Here is a 21145-nt window from a genome sequence, read left to right as displayed (position 1 = left end):
GGGCTCTGGGGAGCGGGGAGCAGGCCTTGCCTCCAGGCCGGCGCCACAAAAGGGGGCTGGGGCGAGGGGCCCCCGGGCGCCCAGCGGGGCCGGCAGCGGCCGCTTTGTTCGGTGCCCGGCGTTTTGGGAGCTCAGCGGCGGGACGGGCAGCCCGGGGCGGGAGTTATTCGGCTTTCTGCGCTGCAAGCGTTTATTCGTACTGAGTCAGCCTTGGCCGCAGCCCAGCAGCGAGCGCCGGTCCGGCTGGCGGATAAGGCGCGGCACCAGACGCCTCCCGCTGCCCGCTGCCCGCTGCCCGCCCGCGGTGCCTCCGCCTCTGCCCCCCCGGCCCGAGGCGCGGGGCTGCGGGCGCCCCGCGGGGCGGCAGGGGGCGGGGCGGCAGGGGGCGGGGCGGGGCGGCAGGGGGCGGGGCGGGGCGGCAGGGGGCGGGGCGGGCCCGCCGGGGCGGCAGGGGGCGGGGCGGGCCCGCCGGGGCGGCAGGGGGCGGGGCGGCAGGGGGCGGGGCGGGCCCGCCGGGGCGGCAGGGGGCGCTGCGGGCGGCGCGGCCGGCGTCACGCCGAGGGGGCGGGGCAGGAGGGAGCGGAGGGCAGCAGAGCGGAGCCGGGCGGAGCGGAGCGGGCGCCGCGGGGCGCCATGGCCCGCAGGTGGGCGGCCGGGCCGGGCCGGGCCGGGCCGGGCCGGGAAGATGCGGTGCTGAGCTACTGGGCGGCATCTCGGTGCCCGCGGGCGCCGGGCAGCGCCGAGCACGGTGGGCGGGGGGTGTCCGCTCCTCCGGCGGGGCCGAGTCGGGGGCGGCGGGGACGGCGGCCGCCGCCGCCTCTGCGGTCCGGGTCCGGCCGCGCCGAGGGCCGGCACTGAGGAGCCTTTCATGGCTCGTCGCCCTCCGCCCGCCGGCACCGGCCTCCCCCTGGGGCTGCGCAGCCTCGGGGTGCCCGGGCGGCAGGGCCGCGGCCATCCCGGCCCTTCCCGCCCTGCAAACGCCCCCGGGGCTCCCCGGGGCGGGGGGACCCCGGTGCCGTGGCGGCGCCCGGCTGCCTTTTCCAGCGCGGGCAGGGGGAGGTAGGGGCGAGGGGCAGAAACCCGCCGCCGGCCGGTTGCGCTTCGCCCTCGCCGGAGAGTTTCTGGGCCGTTGAGAGGGGCAGGAGGGGAGGTTTCGGGGTGAAACGCGGGCTCCGTTGGACGCTGGGGGTCCGGCCGCAGCTGCTGAGGGCAAGGGAAGCGGCTTAGGCCTTTCCGAGGGGACGGGAGGGCAGCGCGGAGGGGCTGTTGGTTATGAAATGGGAGGGGGGCCGTCTCGCCTTTACCGCTCCCTGCCTGAGTTTCATGTTAGAGCCGCCCGAGGTTACCGCCGTATTATGTCTAGGCGAGGTAGGTCCCGTGGGGCCCGACTTTGTATGGCGCTCTTGTTTTGCTGGGATGAACATCTTCCCCTTCTCTGGCCCTTTCCCTCTCAGGAGCCCGGCGCTTCCTCTCTTGCTCCGTTATGTAGCCAGCCCCACAGCACCCTCCCCTGGCCCCCAGGGCAGTCCAGATGGGCTTCCTACTAGGCAGGATCGGAGCACGGACCTAGGATACCTCCTACCTAATGCAGGAGGCTGCTCAGACCCCAGACCAGATCGCTCTGGTCTTCACCGGCTCGCGCCACGCTGTCGTGTACCTGATGCTCTTGTTGGGTGCGCGGCCCTTGCACGCCACAGGATTGTCTGACTGAGGGAGGGGATAGCGGAGGGAAGAACGACTCTGGGGCGCTGCTGCTGGGTTCAAGCTGGCTAGATTAGCACATAACGCTATGCTTTAGGAATATCGGTTACCCTTGTCAGATAGCACTGGTAAAATCCCAACCAGCAAGCGAGTAGGAAAATTCCTTCCCAGCCTTGCTCTCTGGCTGCCTCTTGCTGAGCGGGTAAGTCCTGGTAATTTCCTCTGAGCTGCGGGGAATGCCTTGGCACGGCTGCACGCTGCCCCGGGGTTGCGAGTTGCCCCAGCCAGGAGGTGGGAGAGGCTGGCAGCTCTGGCTCCTCCGCAGGCAATCCTCCGCTCCGCTGTTGCAGCCGGAGGGGGAAGCTCTGAGCTGTTAGCTCTGAAGGGAGGGCTGCTCTGGCCACAGGCTTGAAACATGAGCTGCCAGGTAGAAGTCGCTCCGTTTTTATGACCTTTTTCTACCCAGGGGCTGTACTAAAGTTTAAGCTGGAAAGGTTTTCCAAAGCATTTGGTGCAAGGGTGTCGTCCCAACCAGCTCATTAGAAGCATTCAAACATCCTCTCCGTGCCTGGAAACTGAAGTTGCTAAGGCCACGTGTTCCTAAGCCAGAGCAAACAGTGTTAACAGAAGCAAAAGTAAACGTTGTGCTTGCGCTCTTGAACTCCAGAGGGCTTTTTCTACTCCGTGTGCTGCGGCGGTTGCTGCCGTCGCTGGGGTGGGATCTGGGTGCCGCGTGCCGGCAGGGAGCGGGCTGGGCGGTGGGTGGTGCAGGCGTGCCGAACAGAGCTGGCCTTGTGTCAGTAACTCAGCGCCTGGCTCCATCTCTCCGCAGACTGTGCGTTCCCTTCATGCTGGCCGCCCTCTCTGCCATGGCTGCCGGCGAAGAGATCTCCCCTGCCCTGCAGGACTCGTGGGGCGACTTCTGGCTCTTCCGTTTCTTCGTTAATGCTGCTGGCTATGCGAGTATTGTGGTGCCAGGGTTCCTCCTCATCCAGTACTTTAAGAGAAAGAATTACCTGGAGACAGGTAAGAGGAGCAGCTTCCCTTGTACGTTCTGCCTCCCTGTGAGCTCTCTGCCACCTCTGTCAACCCCGTCAGTGTGGACGGGAGGTTCCCCTGACCCTCTGTTTTACCAGGAGCTACCCTGAAACTCTTAAATTTCTCTGAGGCCCTTGCACCGGTACGTGCGGAGGTTTCCTCTGAGCAATTTGGAGTCTGTCTGAGGCAGCCCAGTCCAGGCCTGCTTAAGTAATACAAGAGCTCATCTTGACTTGCTCACTCTGCCAGGCTAGACAGGACTTTGCGCAAGGTGGGAGTTGGTTTCAAGCCTGCTCAAGGCTCCAGGCTTTGCCTAGCAGCACACGTAGTGTGAATTGGCTAGTAAGGAGGGAGGCTTCCCCTCCTAAGCTGATGTGCCTTGTGGTCCCCCAGACCATGGCTAATTCTTTTTCTTTGTCCTCTTACCCCCTTCAGGCCGGGGCATTTGCTTCCCTGTCATTAAATCGTGTGTGTTCGGCTCTGAGGTGAAGTCTGCGCACCAAGAGGATGGCTCCCTCCCGGCCCGAGCAGAGCCCACAGAGCCCTCTACAGCCCGACAGGTCTTCAAGCTGCTCTTCTGTGCTGCCGGCCTGCAGGTAGGGGCCGTGAGTGTGTGTGTGTGTGTGTGTGTGTGTGTGGCCATCCCACCCTGCAGGGAGGAGGTGGACAGCAGGCTTGTGATCACCAGCTCCTTTAAGACCAGGAATGCAGTATTGTCCCTGATCTGGGCAGGGTTGGAGGCTGAGACACAACCTCTTGGCGAGGACAGTCTATCATGGCTGCTGCGTGGCCTCTGAAGGTCCATTCAGGTGGTGTCATCTGGACTGGGAACTCTTGTCCATCCAACCGTTGTCATCTGCAGTCATGGATAAAGAAAATTTTGTGATTCAGCATAGTTACGGCCACTCTTGTACTGGCCCCGCTGCATATCAGAGTGACAGACAGTTTGACCCCTCTCATCCCTCAGGCTCTTCTCTAGGTCCCCCTCTGGGGGTGGTGCGTCCTGTCCTTGATGGATTGGATTTGGATACTGAAGAGAAATATTCAATCCAGGTACAGATAAGGAGGAATTTTTAATCATTGTTTCCTTAAGTCCCAGTTTCAGCCCAAGTGACATTAGGAAGGACAGCCTTCTGGGTCTGTGAGGACTGAAAATAGAAGAGTGGGCAATCATGATACAAAACCCACATGTCCTGTAGCCAGCAGAAGACACCTCTGCTCTGGCCTGCTCCCAGCCTATGCAGATCTTCTGGGAGGACAACAATAAGTTATTTAATCTCTCAGTTTCCCGGTGCCTTGGTTTCCCAGGAGCGGGTGTGAGGTGAGAGGATGTCCGTGTTATTTCTGTGAGGGTCATGGTGCTGTGGCACCAGAGCTGTGTGACTAGTGGAGGTGACAGCCAGTCAGTGATCTTCCCTGGAGGACAATTTCCTCGGCTGGGTTTGAAACTAGAATTGCTTTGGTTAGAAGAACTGGGCCTAGGGAGTTGGAAGTGAAAACCAATGCAGAGGCCGCTGGGAAAGTTGCCAGGAGCTGCCAAGGGAAGTTGGCACCAAAACCACAACTGTGCATGTTCTCTGATCCTGTCCATCTGGTTCAACAGGCAGCTTAAAACATAACCGTTTGTTTTGCGCTAGGGTGTTTGCTTTGTGGGCTTCTCTTCCCTTGAAAATTGTGGCTGTAAACTGAGAAGGGCTGTTTTTATTTGTTTGGGACTGGATTTTCCTAGCTGTAACTATGTGAGATGGTGGGTTCCCAAAGATGGGGGCAGCCCCATCTCCCAGTGTCTCAGGGACAAGCAGGGATCTCCTGGGGTCCATTCTTCAGTATGGTTGCTTGTAGTTGCTGTTGCTGATCCTGACTCTGCCTGTGTTCCTCCTGCTGCACAGGCCTCCTACCTGACGTGGGGTGTCCTCCAGGAGCGTGTGATGACAAGGACGTACGGAGCCACTGACACAGACCCTGGCGAGAAGTTTAAGGACTCCCAGTTTCTAGTGTTCATGAACCGCATCCTGGCCTTCACAGTGGCTGGTCTGTACTGTGCCCTGACAAAGCAGCCACGCCATGGCGCTCCTATGTACAAATACTCCTTTGCCTCCCTCTCCAACATCCTTAGTAGCTGGTGCCAATACGAGGCACTCAAATACATCAGCTTCCCCACACAGGTGCTGGCCAAGGCCTCCAAAGTGATCCCTGTGATGATGATGGGCAAACTGGTGTCACGCAAGAGTTACGAGTATTGGGAGTACCTGACTGCTGCCCTTATCTCTGTGGGCGTCAGCATGTTCCTGCTCTCCAGTGCTCCCAACAGGCACGTATCCACTGTCACTACTTTCTCAGGCGTAGTCCTTCTGGCTGGCTACATCATCTTTGACAGCTTCACCTCCAACTGGCAGGACGCCCTTTTCACCTACAAGATGTCTCCCGTGCAGATGATGTTTGGCGTCAACGTTTTTTCCTGCCTCTTCACGGTGGGTTCGCTCTTGGAGCAGGGTGCCTTGCTGGAGTCGGCACGCTTCATGGCCCGCCACTCGGAGTTCACAGCCCATGCCGTGCTGCTCTCAGTATGCTCTGCCTGCGGCCAGCTCTTCATCTTCTACACCATCAACCAGTTCGGGGCTGCTGTCTTCACCATCATCATGACACTCCGCCAGGCCTTTGCCATCCTCCTCTCCTGCCTCATCTACGGGCACACCGTCACTGTTGTGGGAGGGCTGGGTGTAGCCGTTGTCTTCATGGCCCTCTTCCTCCGTGTCTACGCTCGCAGCCGCATGAAGAAGCGAAGTAAGAAGCTACCCCCGGGCGAGACCCCCGTACAGAAGGTCTAAGGAGCTGGGGCCATGGCATCTGAGCGTGCCCGCTGTCCTGCCTCCGGTCAGGGGCACTTGCTTGATTTCTCCCCTCTTTGTGAACCCACTGAGAAGCAGGGTGGGTGATGGATAGGCTGGACCAGTGATTCGCCTTTCCACCTGCTTTTCCTGGGAAAGGGGCTGGAACAAGCCCAGGGGAAGCCAGGCATGCTCCGAGCTGCCACAACTCCAAGCCTTTCCGTTTGCCTTAATAGGTCAAGACTTCCAGCCAAGGCATGGGTCTGGGAGCACAGATTCTGGGAGAAAACCAGCATGGGGCTGCTGGGACTCCTGCCCTCACCCTACCTTTGACTCACAGCTTCTCTCCAAGGTCACTGATGAACAAGGGAGCCTTTTTCCCTGGCACCATCTTGCCTCTGGCTAACACTCCTCTGCTTCTGTCACTACTATGGAGCTCAGAAGGAGGGGAGAGCAAGAAAAAAAAAAAACACTATCTTTGAAACACCTCCATGCAAGACAAGTGCTGAGCTGAGCCTTTCCTAAGGGGAGCAGGGAGGAAGCTCTCAGCCCCTCCAGCCTGGCCCCCCCCCCCCCCCAACCAGGAGGCGCTCCAGGTGGGATAGGTGTGGCTAAGGGAAGGACTCCCAGCCTGTCCTACCCTAGGTGGGAGATCTGCTCTGGGAGAGCGCTCTGGAGTCATAACCAGCATCTCCCAGTTTGGTTTTCTTGGGCCCCTGCCCCTGTTCCAAGTCACTTTGCTTCTCCCAATCCAGGCTGATTTTTATGAAGAGCGTGAGGCTGGCCAGCTGAAGGCTTGCTGAGTTGTTTTAGGTTGCGTTTCAGTTACATCCACTGTTGTACAGGTCAAAGGCTGCAATGCCTCCAGCATCACCTTGGGGTGGCTCTGTACCTTGGTTTCTGGGCTTTGTAGTTGCCATTTAGAAAAGCACAAATACTCTCTCTTTTTCCTGCTGGCTGGTGACATCAGTCCCAGCTTTCTTGGGGCTGGCCAGAACCAGAGATGGGGGGGGCCGAGTCCACTGCTGCACCTTGTCCCTGCTCCACCAGCAGTGGGGATGGAGGGAGTGGAAGCTACTTCCCCCAGCGCTTCCCCAGGAGCCCAGGTTTTAGTGGTTAACCCTTTTTTCCCCTAACACAGCCTGACTGACAAGCCAGCAGGTTTTGGTACTTTTGAAAGGCAACTCCCCCCCCCCCCTTTTTATTTTATTAAATTAAAAAAATATATATATGCTGCATATGATGCCCTGGGGGTAAATGTTCATTTTTATTTTTCCATGTACCTGAAAGAAAGGGAGCAACTCCCCAACTCTTCCATGTCCCAGGTCTTTCTGGGACAGTGAGACCTTCTGTCTTTCCTTTCCAAACGCCAGTGCTTTCACCCATGAGGGTAGTAGCCAGTTTTGGACACATAGCTGCAAGGCCTGATGGCACCTCTGAGCAGCTGTCTGCACACACAACTGGGGAGCACAGCCAGGACTGGCCTGCTGCTTGTGCTAGCTGTGGGTAGGACACAGGCCTGCCCTGGACCAGGAGTAGTGAGGGCAGGGGGAGATGTGGAGGAACTGTTAGTTTGCAGCTACCTGATCCTCTCTCTGGCTCAGCTCATGGGTGCCTGATCCCTGCATGGTGCAGCTAGGTCAGCCCCAGTGACTATAGCTCTGTGCTGTGCAGCTGGAGCGAGACGGTGCTGAGGCCTGCTGAGCACATGCCAGCCTCCAAGGCTGAAGCAAGGCGCTGGAGGAACCTGTCCTTTATGGGGTGCTGCTGCACCAATGCCAGCTCTGCAGGTTCCCACACCAGAGCCGGTAAGGGATGAGGTGAGGTGTGGAGTGTATGTCCCCCTGTTTCATGTACAAGGCCTGTGAAAACCTTGTCTTTAAGCTAATGCTGACCTGTCATCATGAGGTTTTGGTGGGGGGGGGGGTCAGAGATGGAAACTTGGCCTAAAAGAGCTAGAGAAAGGAACAACTCAGTGAGGACTACAGACAAGACAGGGAAGACAGCATATGGACAGGAGCTGCTTTTCACAGTGCTGAGTGAAGAGTGGAGTCCTGGGGAAAGCAAGTGAGGCAACTGTCTGGCAGCTTTTGGCTCAATGCTGACACTGAAGTGTAGCATCAGTGGTGGGTGGTACATGCTGGTAGAAGGCTGTGCTACTTCCAAGTGCTCTGCTCGTGCTGGTGGTGTGACAGCTTTCCTCACACAGCAGCAGCATGGCCTTGAGTGGAGTTTTGCAGGGAACAAATGCACTGGTAGACAGGGCTGGTTCTTGTTAGACCCAGGGCAGGCTGAGACTGCAGGTCAGCAGATAGGCTGGACTGCAGGGACTGCAGATGGAGCAGAGGGGCTAGGTTGTAAAGGGTGAGAGCAGCCACTGCCTGGCATGCTGTGGGGGTGGGAGGCAGCAGCATGGTTTGTTAGCCTAGCCTGCAGGATAACAGAGCTGGTGCTGAGTACCCAGGCTTAGCAACACTCGGCTCCCCCAACAGATGCCCTTTATCTGTGTTGTAACATCATATCTTTCCCCTCTCCTCCATTCCCTGGCTAAAAATTGCCCCAGATGTCTTTCCCCACTGACTGCTGTCCTCAATTGAAAATGGAATAGTTTTTCCTTAGTCAAAACCAAGCAGTTGCTGCCTGCCAGCTTGGGATCCCTTTCTGATTTAAATCTAGTTCTTAAAAAAAAAAAAAAGAGAGAATTATATTAGGAAAAACAAAACCCTTCCCCTCCAAGTTAGAAAGGAGAATTGATGAAATGATCCCAGCTATTTTGGCAAAACCTTCCTATCCTGGGAGAACTCTTAATCTTAACTAGGCTTTTTTTTCCCATCTCAGGGAAGGAAAAACCACCCTGAAGCATTGGCTAGCTAAGCTCCAGCACCATCACGGCTCCAGTGGCTGTGCTGCAGGGATACTGCATGCTGCAGTGCATGCAGCAAGGGCCTCCAACTCCTGCCACAGGCTGCCCTCTGCCGCCTAGGGCTAGCACAGCCCAGGGCTGTGGGCCCCAGTGGCACTGCATGCTGGGACACAGAGACACTGCCTTTTCCACATGCAAGATGGATGCTGGCTGCAGCCCACTCCATTTTGTGCTGGTGGTTGCTGGCAAGCAGCCAGCACTGCACTCAAAAGTTGGTGTCGCTTCCCCTGCCAAACCCTGTGCAGCCACCCTGACAGAGCGTGACAAACCCCACTCCAGGGGTGCAGCTCCTTGTGTGCAAGCATGGTGCAAGGCAAGGGGCAGACAGAGCAGAGGTGATGCTCTGCAACCCCAGCCTCTCAGTCATCCAGTACAGAGCAGCAGCCCACCACCTCCTGGCTTTTGCAACAGCCCAGAGGTATAAAAGAGCCCAGAAACAAAATGTTGGAGATGAAAGGAAAGGCTGGAGTAGAGTGCCCAGAGTGAAATCAGTCTGGCATGAAAGCTGAACAGAGGCAGCGTAAGTACAGTCCTGAGCTGTCCTTTCTCCCCTGCTGCTCTGCACTTGCAAGGGAAGAGGCACATGGCTCCTGCCACAGCGCCAGTCCCCAGAGATGCTCAGATGAGACCAGCCAGAAGCACTGCAAGCTCAAATCCTGGCACAGCTTACCCAGCTGACAAGCACAGCTTGATAAGGTTTGTTCTCTAGGCCAAAGAGCATGCAGGACTCTACAGGGGAGAACTGGTGCCAAGCTAGAGATGAACCCTCCTGCCCAGGAGAAGGCAGGTGTGCCTCACCTACCTACTTGGTACTACCTGGGCAAGACTGGAGGTGGAAAAGGATCACTTAAAGCAGAGCTCTCAAAACTAGTCAAAGAGAGACCAGCTGCCTGGTACCCTGGGGCACAGGCCGAGACCTCTTCCCTCCATCTGACAATTCAGGGAGAACATGAGCAACTCGAGAGCCTCGTGGTGGCTTTTAGAGTGCAGAGGCAAGGGGAGCTGAAAGCCTGCCGTTCATCCCTCCATCCCCTCCAGCGGCTGCTCTGGCTGCATTTCAGCCTTCACAGCACATGAAGCTAGAACAGGCCCTTAATAGTCCTGCGCAAAAGAAGAGGGACGCTAAGCCACAAGCTTGATGCAAGACAGGAGACAAAGGGTATGGGAGCTGAGTTCCCAGTTCCGCTCAGAGGCAGCAATTCCCCCCCACCCCCAACCTTGTCCACAGGGGACACACAGTGGAGCAGTTTCCAGCAGGAGAAGCTAGAACAAGGATTTACCAACCTGGCCCCACTGGAGGGCTGCATTAACTCCATGTAACCCCCCCCCCCCAACCACCACTACCTGTTCCTAGCAGGGGGCAACAGCCCTGACTCCAGTCACTACAGCCCACTAATACAGGGAAATTGTGTTTGCAGACAGAACAGACGTGTGCAGAGATGTACATTCAGCCTATTCCTCCACAGAGCAGCAGCTAGGCTCTGCCCAATCCTCTCCCAGGACTCATAGCCTCTCTGGATTTAAGGTCCTTCATCTTCCTCTGGGCAACACCAGCCTCAGGCACAAAACACAAAGGACCCCTCCATGTAAACCACATTCTTTGATACTTTAATTCCAGCAGAACAAAACAACCACCATCAAAAAAAAAAAGAACCAAACCAACCAAAATGCAACATCCTACCCTGGGAGTGCAGGGAGTCAGCAGCTCAGAGGAAGGGCTCTCCCCAACTCAATAAACTGAAGTGAGTGTTTGATGCCTAGTGGTAAACATGGCAGACCCCTGGGAGAGAGGGGAAGCCTAACCCCTTCTGTCTCCCTTCCCCATCAGCTGTTCCTACACAAGCAGAAAGACATGTACCACAAAGGCCTGAGGCTACCCACCTCACTCGCTACTGACAAATAGAGAACCCCTCCCCCCTAAAAAAAAAAACCCAAAAAATCACAAATCCAAAAAAAATGAGACACCACCAAGTAGTCATTAGCAGCTGGTGGGACCAGACCCCCTTCTGAGCAAAGATGAGATGGGGAAGAGGCCTGACCGGAGAGAGAAAAGCCCTCCTCCTACTTTAGTCCACCTCCTCCATGCGGGATGCGTCTTCCTCTCCTTCTAGAGGGGGGATTTCATCCTGGACAGCTGCAGTGGGCTCCTCTGCAGTCACCTCATCTTCATCAATACCTGGAAGAGGGGAAGAGAAGGAACAGATGAAGCTTGCGGGTGACACGGCTATTAGCACCCAGGCGTTATCCCAAACTATGGCACTGCACGATTAGTATTTTTGTCCAAAAGGCCCAGAGAAAAAAGCTGGGTGCGAGTACAAGCTATTTCATCAGATGGGCCTCATCTCCCACGGCAAACTTTTGATATTCACTGTGAAGACCTGAAAAGCCCCAGCTTGCTGTCTGAGTGATGGCTCCTGTCCTCACAGAGGACAGTCCATTCCAAGCACTGAGCCCTCCTTAAGTAACTCGCCCCAGGTTTCCACTTGCCCATAGCCACCGAACACACATGGCTAATTCTGCATGTCACACCAGCACGGCTCACCTACCCGCCCCCCAAGACAGCTGCATGCTGTCTGGCTGGCCAGGCCAGCACAAGCCAGTATGCTCGGCTCTACCAGGGGCTTATTACCCCTTCCCAAACAGCCTGTGTTGGAGACAGCACCTCAGGCAGTTTGGGCACAGAGTCAGGCCAGAAACAGAGGACAGAAAGGACTGTGTGTTAGCACCCTTGCACAGTAGCCGATGCAGGTGAATTTTCTAACAGGTTAGGACAATGCCATTACAAGCAGACCTGCAATGAGCTGAAGCCCAACCCACTGACATGGTTCAGGACCTGCTCCAGGAGCTGCATGGACACCTACCAAGCCCCAGTTTGATCATCCTGTAGATGCGGTTGGAGTGGGTTTGGGGATCTTCCAGGGAGAAGCCAGAGGACAGCAGAGCTGTCTCAAAGAGCAGTACCACCAGGTCTTTGACGGCTTTATCATTCTTGTCAGCATCAGCCTTCTGGCGGAGGGTTTCCACAATTGGGTGGTCCGGGTTGATCTCCAGGTGCTTCTTGGCCATCATGTAGCCCATGGTGGAGTTGTCCCGCAGTGCCTGGGCTTTCATGATACGCTCCATGTTGGCCGTCCAGCCGTAGGTGCTGGTGACGATGCAGCAGGGAGATGAGACCAATCGGTTTGAGATAGTTACCTGCCGATTGCAGCCAAGAGTTAGCAGAGCATGGTCCCCACGTGCTCTGGACTAGGCCCAGCCACAGCACACACAGGAAACCCCAGGTCCTTGTCCCAGGTTCACCTGGTGACAACCCAAAGCAAACAGGGATCCTCCAAGCAGCTCCAGGATTGCTGCACAGGACAGTGTGGGCAGCTCAACCAGCACCTTCAGTACCCGCTACATGTTTCCCACACTTACCCTCTCCCATCAATGCACGTATTTGGGTCACTGCCCTTCATCTGCAGCCTGGCTGCTTAGAGCAAGATGGTGCAGTGCATGCTGGGACCTCCAGTCTCCTTTAGCGGCTCCTCTGCAGGAGATGAGGGAGATCAGAGGCATGCATTGAGCTGGATCTCTCGCCTGTATCACGGAGGGCCCAGCCCTCATCCCTCCAGCCCAGGACACAGCCCTGGGCTGAGCTCCTTGCCAGTCTCACCTTCTCCACCTTCTTGTCCAGAATCTCCTTCATGAGCTTGCAAAGCGTCTCAAACTTGGCCTTGCTCTCCTCCATCTTCTTCTTCTCCTCCTCATCCTCAGGCAGCTCCAGCCCCTCCTTGGTGACTGACACCAGGCTCTTGCCATCAAACTCCTTGAGCTGCTGCACGCAGTACTCATCGATTGGCTCTGTCATGTACACCACCTCAAAGCCACGCTTCCGCACACGCTCCACAAAGGCTGAGTTGGCCACCTGCTCCTTACTCTCCCCTGTGTTGGTGGAGGGTAGAAAGGAAACGTCACCAAGATTTAATAGTTACAGGATGACAAACAGCTCCTAGCAAAGTGTGGCTGCAGCTGGGATCTGGTACTGTTTTCCTTTCCCCAACCCACAGGGATGGGCTGTGACTTGGTAGAGAGGGCCTGCTGAAGGCAGCAGGACCTGCTTGGAGGCATGTGCCTGAAGATCAGGCTTCTGTTAGGCAGGTAATCTCCTCCACCTCACTATGGCACAGGGGAAGTCTGGCTCACCTGTGATGTAGTAAATACTCTTTTGCGTCTCCTTCATACGGGAAACATATTCTGAAAGCGAAGTCACCTCATCGCCTGACTGGGACGTGTGGTAACGCAGCAGCTCTGACAGGCGCCTTCGGTTGGTTGAGTCCTCATGGATGCCCAGCTATGGTTAGAGAAGACATATGAAGTCTCCCAGATGGGACTTGCACACACTCAGCCACCATCAGGGCACAGCCATCTCTGCCAGTGCCCTACCTGCATAAGCCCTGGGCCAAAGGCAGTGAGAGGGACCAGCTGCCCACAAAGGCTCTTCTAGGACACTTTAGAGCCTCCCCTCTACCCTAGCACCCGCAAGATGCTCATGGTGCAGGGAAAAGCCTGTTCCTCAGCACATAGGTCACAGGTCTCCCTTTTCCCAGACACAGGGTGCCTAGCTCTCACCTTAAGGTTCTTGGAAAAGGCCTCATAGAATTTCTTGTAGTTCTCTTTGTCCTCTGCCAGTTCAGAGAAGAGCTCCAAGCACTTCTTCACAATGTTCTTGCGGATCACCTTGAGAATCTTACTCTGCTGGAGCATCTCACGGGAGATGTTGAGAGGCAAGTCCTCAGAGTCTACCACGCCCCGGATAAAGTCTGATGAGGGAAAAAAGAAAGCACGAGTCAAGCTAAGAGCTCTGAGCTTCATCACAGGAGGGGAAGTGCTGGACAAGACACTGGCTGCTGCTCCCCCACACCAGGCCAGTGCTTCAGTCAGCCACTCTGCACCACAGGCTGTAGGGGTTCCAGCTTCAAGCTGGGCAGCTGAGGGCAGGGGAGCTCTTACTCAAGTACTCAGGGATGAGCTCATCACAGCTGTCCATGATGAAGACGCGCCTCACATATAGCTTGATATTGTTCTTCTTCTTCTTGTTCTCAAAGAGGTCAAAGGGGGCACGGCGTGGGATGAAGAGCAGGGCCCTGAATTCCAGCTGCCCTTCTACAGAGAAGTGCTGTGGGGCCAGGAAAGAAACACAGCTGCTGTGATGATTCCCTTCTACAGCTTCTGTCAGGACCCAGCGGCCTGCTCTGGGCAGGCTGAACTGCCATCCCACAGGGCATGCAGAGGGACACAGCAGGCTCTCCAGCATGCAAACAACCTGCATTTCCCTCTCTTCCTCCTCAGCTCCACTGTCTCCTGCTACCCTGACTGCCAGGACTGTCTGGCGTTCAGCAGCCCTAGATGACGAAGTCATGCTGCTCCAAGGCCCAACGCCCTCCCATTCTCTTTTGAGGGTAGCACTGCTCATCCTACTGCCTGCACAGAAGTCACAGGGCAGGCTGAGGCACCACCAAGTGGCCTAGGAACTCTCAGTCCTGCACTGAAGCACAAACACGAGGTGGCTTTAAACATGGAGTGGAAAGGAATCCTTTCGTCTTTTTCAGCACCCACCTTGACAGCCAGGTGGTCTTCCCAGTCATTGGTGAGACTTTTGTAGAACTCGCCATATTCCTCCTGGGTGATGTCATCAGGGTTGCGTGTCCAGATGGGCTTGGTCTTGTTCAGCTCCTCCTGGTCAATGTATTTCTCCTTAATCTTCTTGGTCTTCTTCTTCTTCCCTTTATCTCCCTCTTCCTCCTCATCAGAGCCCACATCCTCGATCTCGGGTTTCTCCTCATCCTTGGAGGCTGACTCCTCCTCCTCCTTCTCGCTTTTCTCCTCTTCTGCTTCATCATCACTAATCTCTTTCTCACGCTCTTTCTCCAGCTGCCAGGAGAGGAACAAGAGAAAGTCAGGGCCATGAGCCCAAGCTTAGCCCCAAGCAAACACTATCAGGAGTCCTTTTGCCCCAGAGAAGAGGAACACACGCACTCCTGAGCGTAGCTGAAATCAGCTCCAAGAGACCTCTCATTGCTCACAGGACTAAGGGCTGGGTCTGAGGAGATGAAGTGAGGGGCAGAAAACTCTCCTGTCTGCAAGGCTGGTTTACATGATCTCTACACGCACAGAGATCAAGGGCCAGGAGCATGACTGGATGCCCCCCACCTGCAATAGGCCCCCAGCCTCAAAACACCTCCGGCCGAATAAGGCTGGGGACACCGTCGCTCAAAACACAGCAGCCAGGAACTGGAAGGGAACGGAAGACACACTACTCTAGTTTTCTCCATCTTTCTGTTCCCAACATACGTCTCTGCTCTAGCTTTCCAGTTGGTCCCCAAAGTCCTTCCCTTACTTACATAGAGTGTAATAGGGTAGCCAATGAACTGGGAATGTTTCTTCACCACCTCTTTGACACGCCGCTCCTCTAAGTACTCTGTCTGGTCCTCTTTCAGATACAGGATCACTTTAGTGCCCCGTCCAATAGGCTCACCTACAGTGTAGAAAGAGAAACGTTAGCGCTAGAGGCATAGGGCAGCTCCTTAGGCCCAGCCACTACCAGGTACTTCACGTTAACAAACTCGAGTTTGTTAACTCAAGTCCAGCCCAGGAGAACACCACAAAGGGGGGCTTTCTGGATGACAGAGATAAACTTACCTTTGTACAATACATACCATGGTCAGTCCGAACAGTGAAGGAACCCCCGGCAGATGACTCCCAAGCATACTGCTCATCATCATTATGCTTAGTAATAACCACAACCTTCTCAGCCACCAGGTAGGCTGAGTAGAAACCCACACCAAACTGCCCAATCATGGAGATATCTGCACCTGCCTGCGGAAGCAGAAAACGACAAATAAAGAGAGAAGGACGCAAAACATGCCTGCAAGTGATTCGCAGCAGCAGAGAACTAGGTCAGCAGGCAGAGATAAAGTGGGAAGTGCCCACAGGCAGGCAGCCCTACCCTGAGCTCCTCCCTGCTACAGGAGAGGTGGGGAAACATACGTAGGCAAGCCAACAGCTCCCACAGCAAGACAGAGGCAGGGCTGGGTGCTGACTGTCGGGCATGCTTCTATTGTAAGGAGGGGGTACACCCCAGTGAAAGTCTAGGGCCCAGGCTGCAAGAAGCCAACACAGCCAAAGGCAACCCACCTGCAGGGCTTCCATGAAGGCCTTGGTACCAGATTTAGCGATAGTGCCCAAGTTGTTGATGAGATCAGCTTTTGTCATCCCAATACCAGTGTCCACCAGGGTGAGCGTGCGGTCTCGCGGGTTGGGCACAATGTCGATCTTGAGGTCCTTGCCGCTGTCCAACTTGGAGGGATCAGTCAGGCTCTCGTAACGGATCTTATCCAGCGCCTAGGAGGGGGAGAGCAGAGCGCGTGCCTTGGCCTCGGGACTTCGCGGCCACCTCCCGCGGGCCGCCCCCGGCCCGGGCACCCCGGGAGGGACACCAGCCCGCCCCAGGGCCCGGGGAAGGAGAGGAGGGAGGGCAGGGGAAGGCCCCACGGGCGGGTGGGCCGAGGCGAGGCTCACGTCGGAGGCGTTGGAGATGAGCTCCCGCAGGAAGATCTCCTTGTTGGAGTAGAAGGTGTTGATGATGAGCGACATGAGCTGGGCGATCTCCGCCTGGAAGGCGAACGTCTCCACCTCCTCCTCCCCATGCTGCACCTCCTCAGGCATCTGCAAGGCAAGCACAGGCCGCTGGCACCGGGGGCACGGGGCGCCCCGGGCCGCGGCGGGGCGGCAGCGCGGGCGGGCCCGGCGCCCTTACCGCGGGCGGCGGCCGTTCCACACGCGGCGGCAGCTGACGGACCTAGAAAAGAGCAGCCGCCCCCTCCGACCCCTTTTTATAGCGACGGCGCCGCACCGCCCGCCGGCTCCTTCCGCCTTAAAAGGGCCTGGAGAGGCGCGGCGGGTCCCTGCGGCCGGGAGGCTCCTGCCTCACGCCGCATCCCGTCCGCGATGAAGGGAGAGCGAGGTCGCTTCTCCGAAGCGCCGTGCCCCTCCGTTGGGGGCCTGCAGGGTGGGTACCACAGACACCCCCGTGCTCCCCCTCCCCCCCACTGCCAGCCGCTGGGTGGGCCCCACTGCAACGCCCTTTTAACCGCGGCGGCGGACATGACTCGGGCACCTTCGGCCCGAGCGCCGCCCCCAGCTCCGCCCCGCCCCGCTGCCGCAGCTCCGCCCCCGGGGGGGCGACTGCCTGCCTGCCGCCGTCCCGGGGGAGGGACCGGCGGCCTTCACCGCCCCGCCGCCGCCATTCTCCGCGGCCTCCGCCCCCGGCGGGGTAGCGGGAGGGACTATTTCCCGCGGGCGGCGGAGGCGCACTGACGGCGGGTGGCAGCGAGGCGGCTCCTTCCAGAGGCTTCCACGGGACGCTCCGGCTGGGCAGGGTCGGGTCGGTGCCCACCCGGGGACCTCGGCCCGGCCCGGCCTGCCGCTCTCTCGGCTTCCCCCTGAGCCCCAGCGCCGGGGGAGAAGGGCCGAGGGGGGCACGGCCGCGGCCTGCCCGTGCGGGGACGCCCTGGGTCCTTCCCTGGCCGTGCTTGGAGCTGTGAGCAGCTCCTCAGCTCGGCTGATGGCGCGTTATTGTCACAGTCATCAGGATGCCCTCAAGTGCTAGAAGGGAGATGAGCTTTTTTAATCCCCCCGTTGGTGTTTCCTCGGCAGTGCCAAGGTGCAGAGCGGGGATCTAGGCTGGGGGTTGTATAGGAATGAGCTGGGGCGGCAGCAGACACGGTGCCAGAGGCCCAGGGCAGAGCTTGTGTGCCCTGCCCCCGCCATCTTCCTGGGGGTTTACGGCCGAGCAGAACAGCATGGGGGCTTCCTGTTTTAACTTCCTCGTGTGTCAGGATCTTTGGCCATGTGTGAAACACCAGCTGCAGGCTTGAGCACCTGTCGGTAGCTGTGGGGTGGGTGGGGGAGCAGCAGGGAAAGCCAGGGAAGCGTCAGCCCTTTGGGTAGTTTACAAGGCACCTTTTTATCCATATGCTACGTTGCTGGCAGCTGTCATGCGCAGGGCTCTTCACTCGGTGCAGGGAGACAACAGCTCCCCTGAGGCCGAGAGCCAAGCGCCGAGCAGCTGGCTCCAGGCGCATCTTTGGCTGATGAACTCGTGGCTCTGCTGTCCTGACCTTTCTGAGACTGTGGGTGCAAGCCAGGAGCGGACCGGGGCAGCGCGGAGGGGGAACACGCAGGATGGAGGAGACAGGCAGCAGCGGAAGGGCTTTGCGGGAGGACCTGCTGCAGGGGTCACGTCAGGGCTGAGGGGCGCTGGTGGAGCTGGGTTCAGAGGGCGGAGCAGACCCGTTTCCTCCATCAGAAGTCAGCTTGGCAGGGAAGGTGTTTGGAAAGCAGTTTTTAGCAGCAGCTAAGGGCACACAGGATAAATCCTGTGCCTTATCCTTTCTCTTGGAGCTGCAGGCGCGTAAGTCTGAATCCCTCACGGGGCAGAGCTGGGGCGATCTCTGACCTCTGGGCACGGCTGCAAGAGAAGCCCCAGGTAGCTGCTAGCAGAAGGCGGGATGAGGGGACCTGGGCCCTACAGTTCTGGGCCTTTTGGGTCTGCGGGGAGCCGAGGCACTGCAGCAGGTGAGCCCGTGGAGCTGAGGAGGCGATGGCCGTGAGCAGCGCGTGGGGCAGGGAGGCCGTGCGTGGGGGCCGTGGCCACTGGCGAGGTGATGTAGTTCTCCCCAGGAGCAGGAGGTGGCACTCCAGCAGTTCCAGGCACAGGGAAGGCTCCTGGGTGCACGGGCTGCTGCTGGCTGCCCCCAGCACATGCAGGTGCCTCCGCCCCTTCTCAGAGGTGCCAGGGGTCTGCCCCAAGGCCAGCACCCCCTCCTCATCTCGTAGCAGTGAGGTCCTGGGGGCGGGCACACCGCTCAGCCGCCTGGTGCTGGCCACAGGGGACCCCAGGGACACCCTTTCAGCTCTGGCCCTGCTCAGCCCCAGTGGCCCTCCTCCCTGTGGTGATGGAGACAGACACACATACCCAACAGGGCATTTTGGTCTTTTTATAGAAAAAGGCAACTGTACAGATACATTTACAAGGCAGGGAAGAGACAATGGGGGAGGTCAGGCTCCCCCTGCAGCAGGGGGGGAAGCAGGGCAGCCTGGGTGGGAAGGGAGCCGCCTGCTTTCCTCTCGCACTTCATGGTGCCATCTCCTGTCACATGAATAGGAGACAGGAAACAGTGGCAGAATCATTAACCAGTTTTTGAGGGGGCTGGGAAATAAGCAGGCAGGGAACGAAGGCAAAGAGAGCGGGAAAAGGCAGGGTGTGGAGACCTCTTCCTCCCTCAGTCTAGCCATGGTGTTGGATGGCAGCTCTTCGTGTAGGACATGGATATCCATGTCTCTCGGATACTACTGTGCAGGAGGATGTGCTTGTAGCAGACAGTGGGGATGAGGAGAGCAAGGCTGGCTGGGGCTCTCCTTCCTATTTTCAAGTCTCCCCAGTAGGGGAGAAGTTGAGATGTGAGATGTTTCCAGGCCCCCTGGGAGACAAAAGGAGATCCAGTCCCCAGGTGCCTTGGGAACGCGGGCGGGAGAGGAAACAACACTGGACACCAGCCCTCACTTCTGCCTGTCAGAGAGGAGGTAGCTGAGAATGGCTTTAGGTCTTGAGCTGGGGAAGTTACGCAGCACGAGGGGATGGCTGGACCTCTGTGAGATCCCAGGGGTCTTGCAGCATGGCAAAGGCACGAGGGCCTGAAGGCATCACACAGCTGAGCATGGCAGGAGCCAGGCCAGCCCTGGAGTGGAACTGTCCCTGGCTGTAATATCTGCTTTGGCAGTGTAATTCGGCAGGGGCAGATGTGGTGTTTTCTCCCCATGGCGTTGAGGTGTCCAGGGCCTCAGAGGAGGATGCAGAGCTGTCTCTCCGTGTCTGTGCAGCCTCCAGGTACCTCTGCTAGATGAGAATTCGGAATAGGAAGGAGACAGCAGCTCCTAGGGCCAAGCCCAGCGAGAGGAAAAAGGCCATGACTGATCCAGCTGTTTCTGCTTCATGGGCAAGCACTTTCCTGTGGGAGAAACAAGTGTCAGACCCATCCTGGGGAAAGCATGCTCTGTGCCCCGCTGTGTCCTCAGTTGCAGCGACGGGACGAGACCTCACAGTAGGCAAAAGCTGCGTCCCTCGCAGCAGGGGGGTGGCAAGAGCAAAGCCTGCTCGGCTCCAAGAGCTTCCCTCTAAATTACGGGCTCATTAAAAAAAAAAAAAAAAACACACATCAGGCAGGCTGCCCTGAAGCTCCTGACGCCAAGAACACCCCTCCCTGGCTCCTGCCCTGATGCACTGCAGCCTGCTCAGCTGAGCCTCAGCAGGCCTCCTCTTGCTGCCTGTGTTCCTGTGCTGGACAAGGCTGCTCACCACATTGTGTATGCTGCTCTGCCTTTTGCTGCCTCCAAAGTCCTGTTGTGTTCAGCCTCTTCCCCAGGGTGGCACATGGGGAAAATGAGGAGCCCACACAATAGCATCCTCAGCTCTAGGATGTAACACAAGGCTGGGAGAGAGGACACTGGGGTTGTCTTCCCAGAGGGGAGGTGGTGTGGCTATCTCCCTCTGCGCTGGAGGAATCCAGGTGCCAGAGCTAGGCAGAGCCTGGACTCAAGGAGCCAGGCCTGGGCTGACATCCACAGGTGTAACCAGCTGTTCCCCTGTCCCCAGCTGTTACTCACTTGGGCCCGAAGCACATGCAAAGGCTGGCCAAGTAGCCGTTGGAGATGGAGAAGAAGATCATGAAGACGATGTACCAGGCATCATGAGAGAAGACGACAGGCAGGTAGTTGCGGGGCTGCACGTTGCACAGCATGAAAAGCGGTATAAAGATGACACGTAGGGCCACCATCGCTGGCAGGAGACAGCTGTCCTTCCCAGGCTGGGAGAAAAACACACGTCACTGAGTAGCTGAGTTCCCTGTCCCATGGCACGTCAGCAAGGGCTGCAGAAGGGCTGTACCTGCTGACTACTCTGAGGCCGAAGGGAACCACACAGAGGGCAAAGTTGCTCAGGCTTTTCCTCATGTAACAAATCTTAGCATCACCTTTGGATGTGAGGTAGAGATCAGGGCAGTTCCTGACCCATTCTCTGCAAGGCTCCCAGACTCACAGCTCCTGCCTGCCTACTTTCAGCATACACCTCTGGGTCTGCCTGTCCTGATCCTACAGCTTCCTGCATCCAGTTACACGGGCTCCCTCAGCATCACATACAGCTATGTGAGGCTTGGGGTGCTCTTCTCTCTTTCTTTTCCCCCAGCCTTCCTGGTATCTGCTAGGCCACCGCTCACAAGCAGGTCCTCGCTGCCAGACATCTGTCACTGATGTGGGCGCTGCCCAGAGCCATGCTTCAGCAGGCATTGTAAGGAGAGCTGCAGCAGGAAACAGAGACAAGGATGACTGGACAAGCCTCATGGTCCTATGTCTGAAACATCAGGGGCTAGATGCATGTGGAGAACATCTGGCTTGAGAGGGGGATCGTGCAGGCAGCGTGTTCTGGTCCCCAAAAGAAAGAAGAGGCAAAAATATCAGACTGTTGCCGGCTCTTCAGCAGGGATGTGACTGGGGAACACTTCTTCCCCAGTAAGAAGAGATGGAAAAGTTCACTGCCATTCATCTTTCCCTCCCTCCC

The 21145-nt window shown here is 57.5% G+C and overlaps 3 protein-coding genes across 16 annotated transcripts in view; 1 reads left to right on the top strand and 2 right to left on the bottom strand.

The window, feature by feature from the left end:
• Positions 1 to 553: 553 nt before the first annotated feature.
• Positions 554 to 6805, top strand: SLC35B2 (solute carrier family 35 member B2). Its single transcript, XM_068939523.1, has 4 exons — positions 554 to 644; positions 2534 to 2727; positions 3175 to 3335; positions 4629 to 6805. Exons 1-4 carry the CDS (start codon positions 634 to 636, stop codon positions 5565 to 5567), a joined length of 1305 nt encoding a protein of 434 aa, XP_068795624.1. The 5' UTR covers positions 554 to 633; the 3' UTR covers positions 5568 to 6805.
• A 3272-nt stretch (positions 6806 to 10077) lies between these two features.
• On the bottom strand, positions 10078 to 16616 carry HSP90AB1 (heat shock protein 90 alpha family class B member 1). Of its 2 annotated transcripts, XR_011140340.1 has the most exons (13): positions 16289 to 16405; positions 16051 to 16197; positions 15667 to 15873; positions 15189 to 15348; positions 14874 to 15007; positions 14089 to 14403; positions 13483 to 13648; positions 13102 to 13292; positions 12676 to 12823; positions 12146 to 12414; positions 11908 to 12019; positions 11352 to 11685; positions 10078 to 10666 (listed from the first exon to the last, which is right to left on the bottom strand). XR_011140340.1 is itself a non-coding variant. In XM_068939522.1 (12 exons), exons 2-12 carry the CDS (start codon positions 16195 to 16197, stop codon positions 10557 to 10559), a joined length of 2181 nt encoding a protein of 726 aa, XP_068795623.1. In that variant the 5' UTR covers positions 16289 to 16616; the 3' UTR covers positions 10078 to 10556. The 2 variants fall into 2 exon arrangements, 1 of the variants encoding a protein (XP_068795623.1); XM_068939522.1 differs by lacking the exon at positions 11908 to 12019 and having other exon boundaries at positions 16289 to 16616.
• Positions 16617 to 18516: 1900 nt separating this feature from the next.
• Positions 18517 to 21145, bottom strand: part of SLC29A1 (solute carrier family 29 member 1 (Augustine blood group)) — a 41806-nt gene continuing 39177 nt past the window's right edge. For all 13 annotated transcript variants that reach the window (XM_068939521.1, XM_068939517.1, XM_068939520.1 and 10 more), the window contains 2 exons: positions 20197 to 20396; positions 18517 to 19541 (listed from right to left, as the gene is read on the bottom strand). In XM_068939521.1, the coding sequence (XP_068795622.1) occupies positions 19430 to 19541; positions 20197 to 20396 (312 nt within the window). In that variant the 3' untranslated portion in view covers positions 18517 to 19429. The remainder of the gene's footprint in view (positions 19542 to 20196; positions 20397 to 21145) is intronic.

This window comes from Struthio camelus, chromosome 3 (genome assembly GCF_040807025.1).
Source record: "Struthio camelus isolate bStrCam1 chromosome 3, bStrCam1.hap1, whole genome shotgun sequence".
Taxonomy (NCBI): domain Eukaryota; kingdom Metazoa; phylum Chordata; class Aves; order Struthioniformes; family Struthionidae; genus Struthio; species Struthio camelus.
This window is presented reverse-complemented; position numbering and strand designations above follow the sequence as displayed.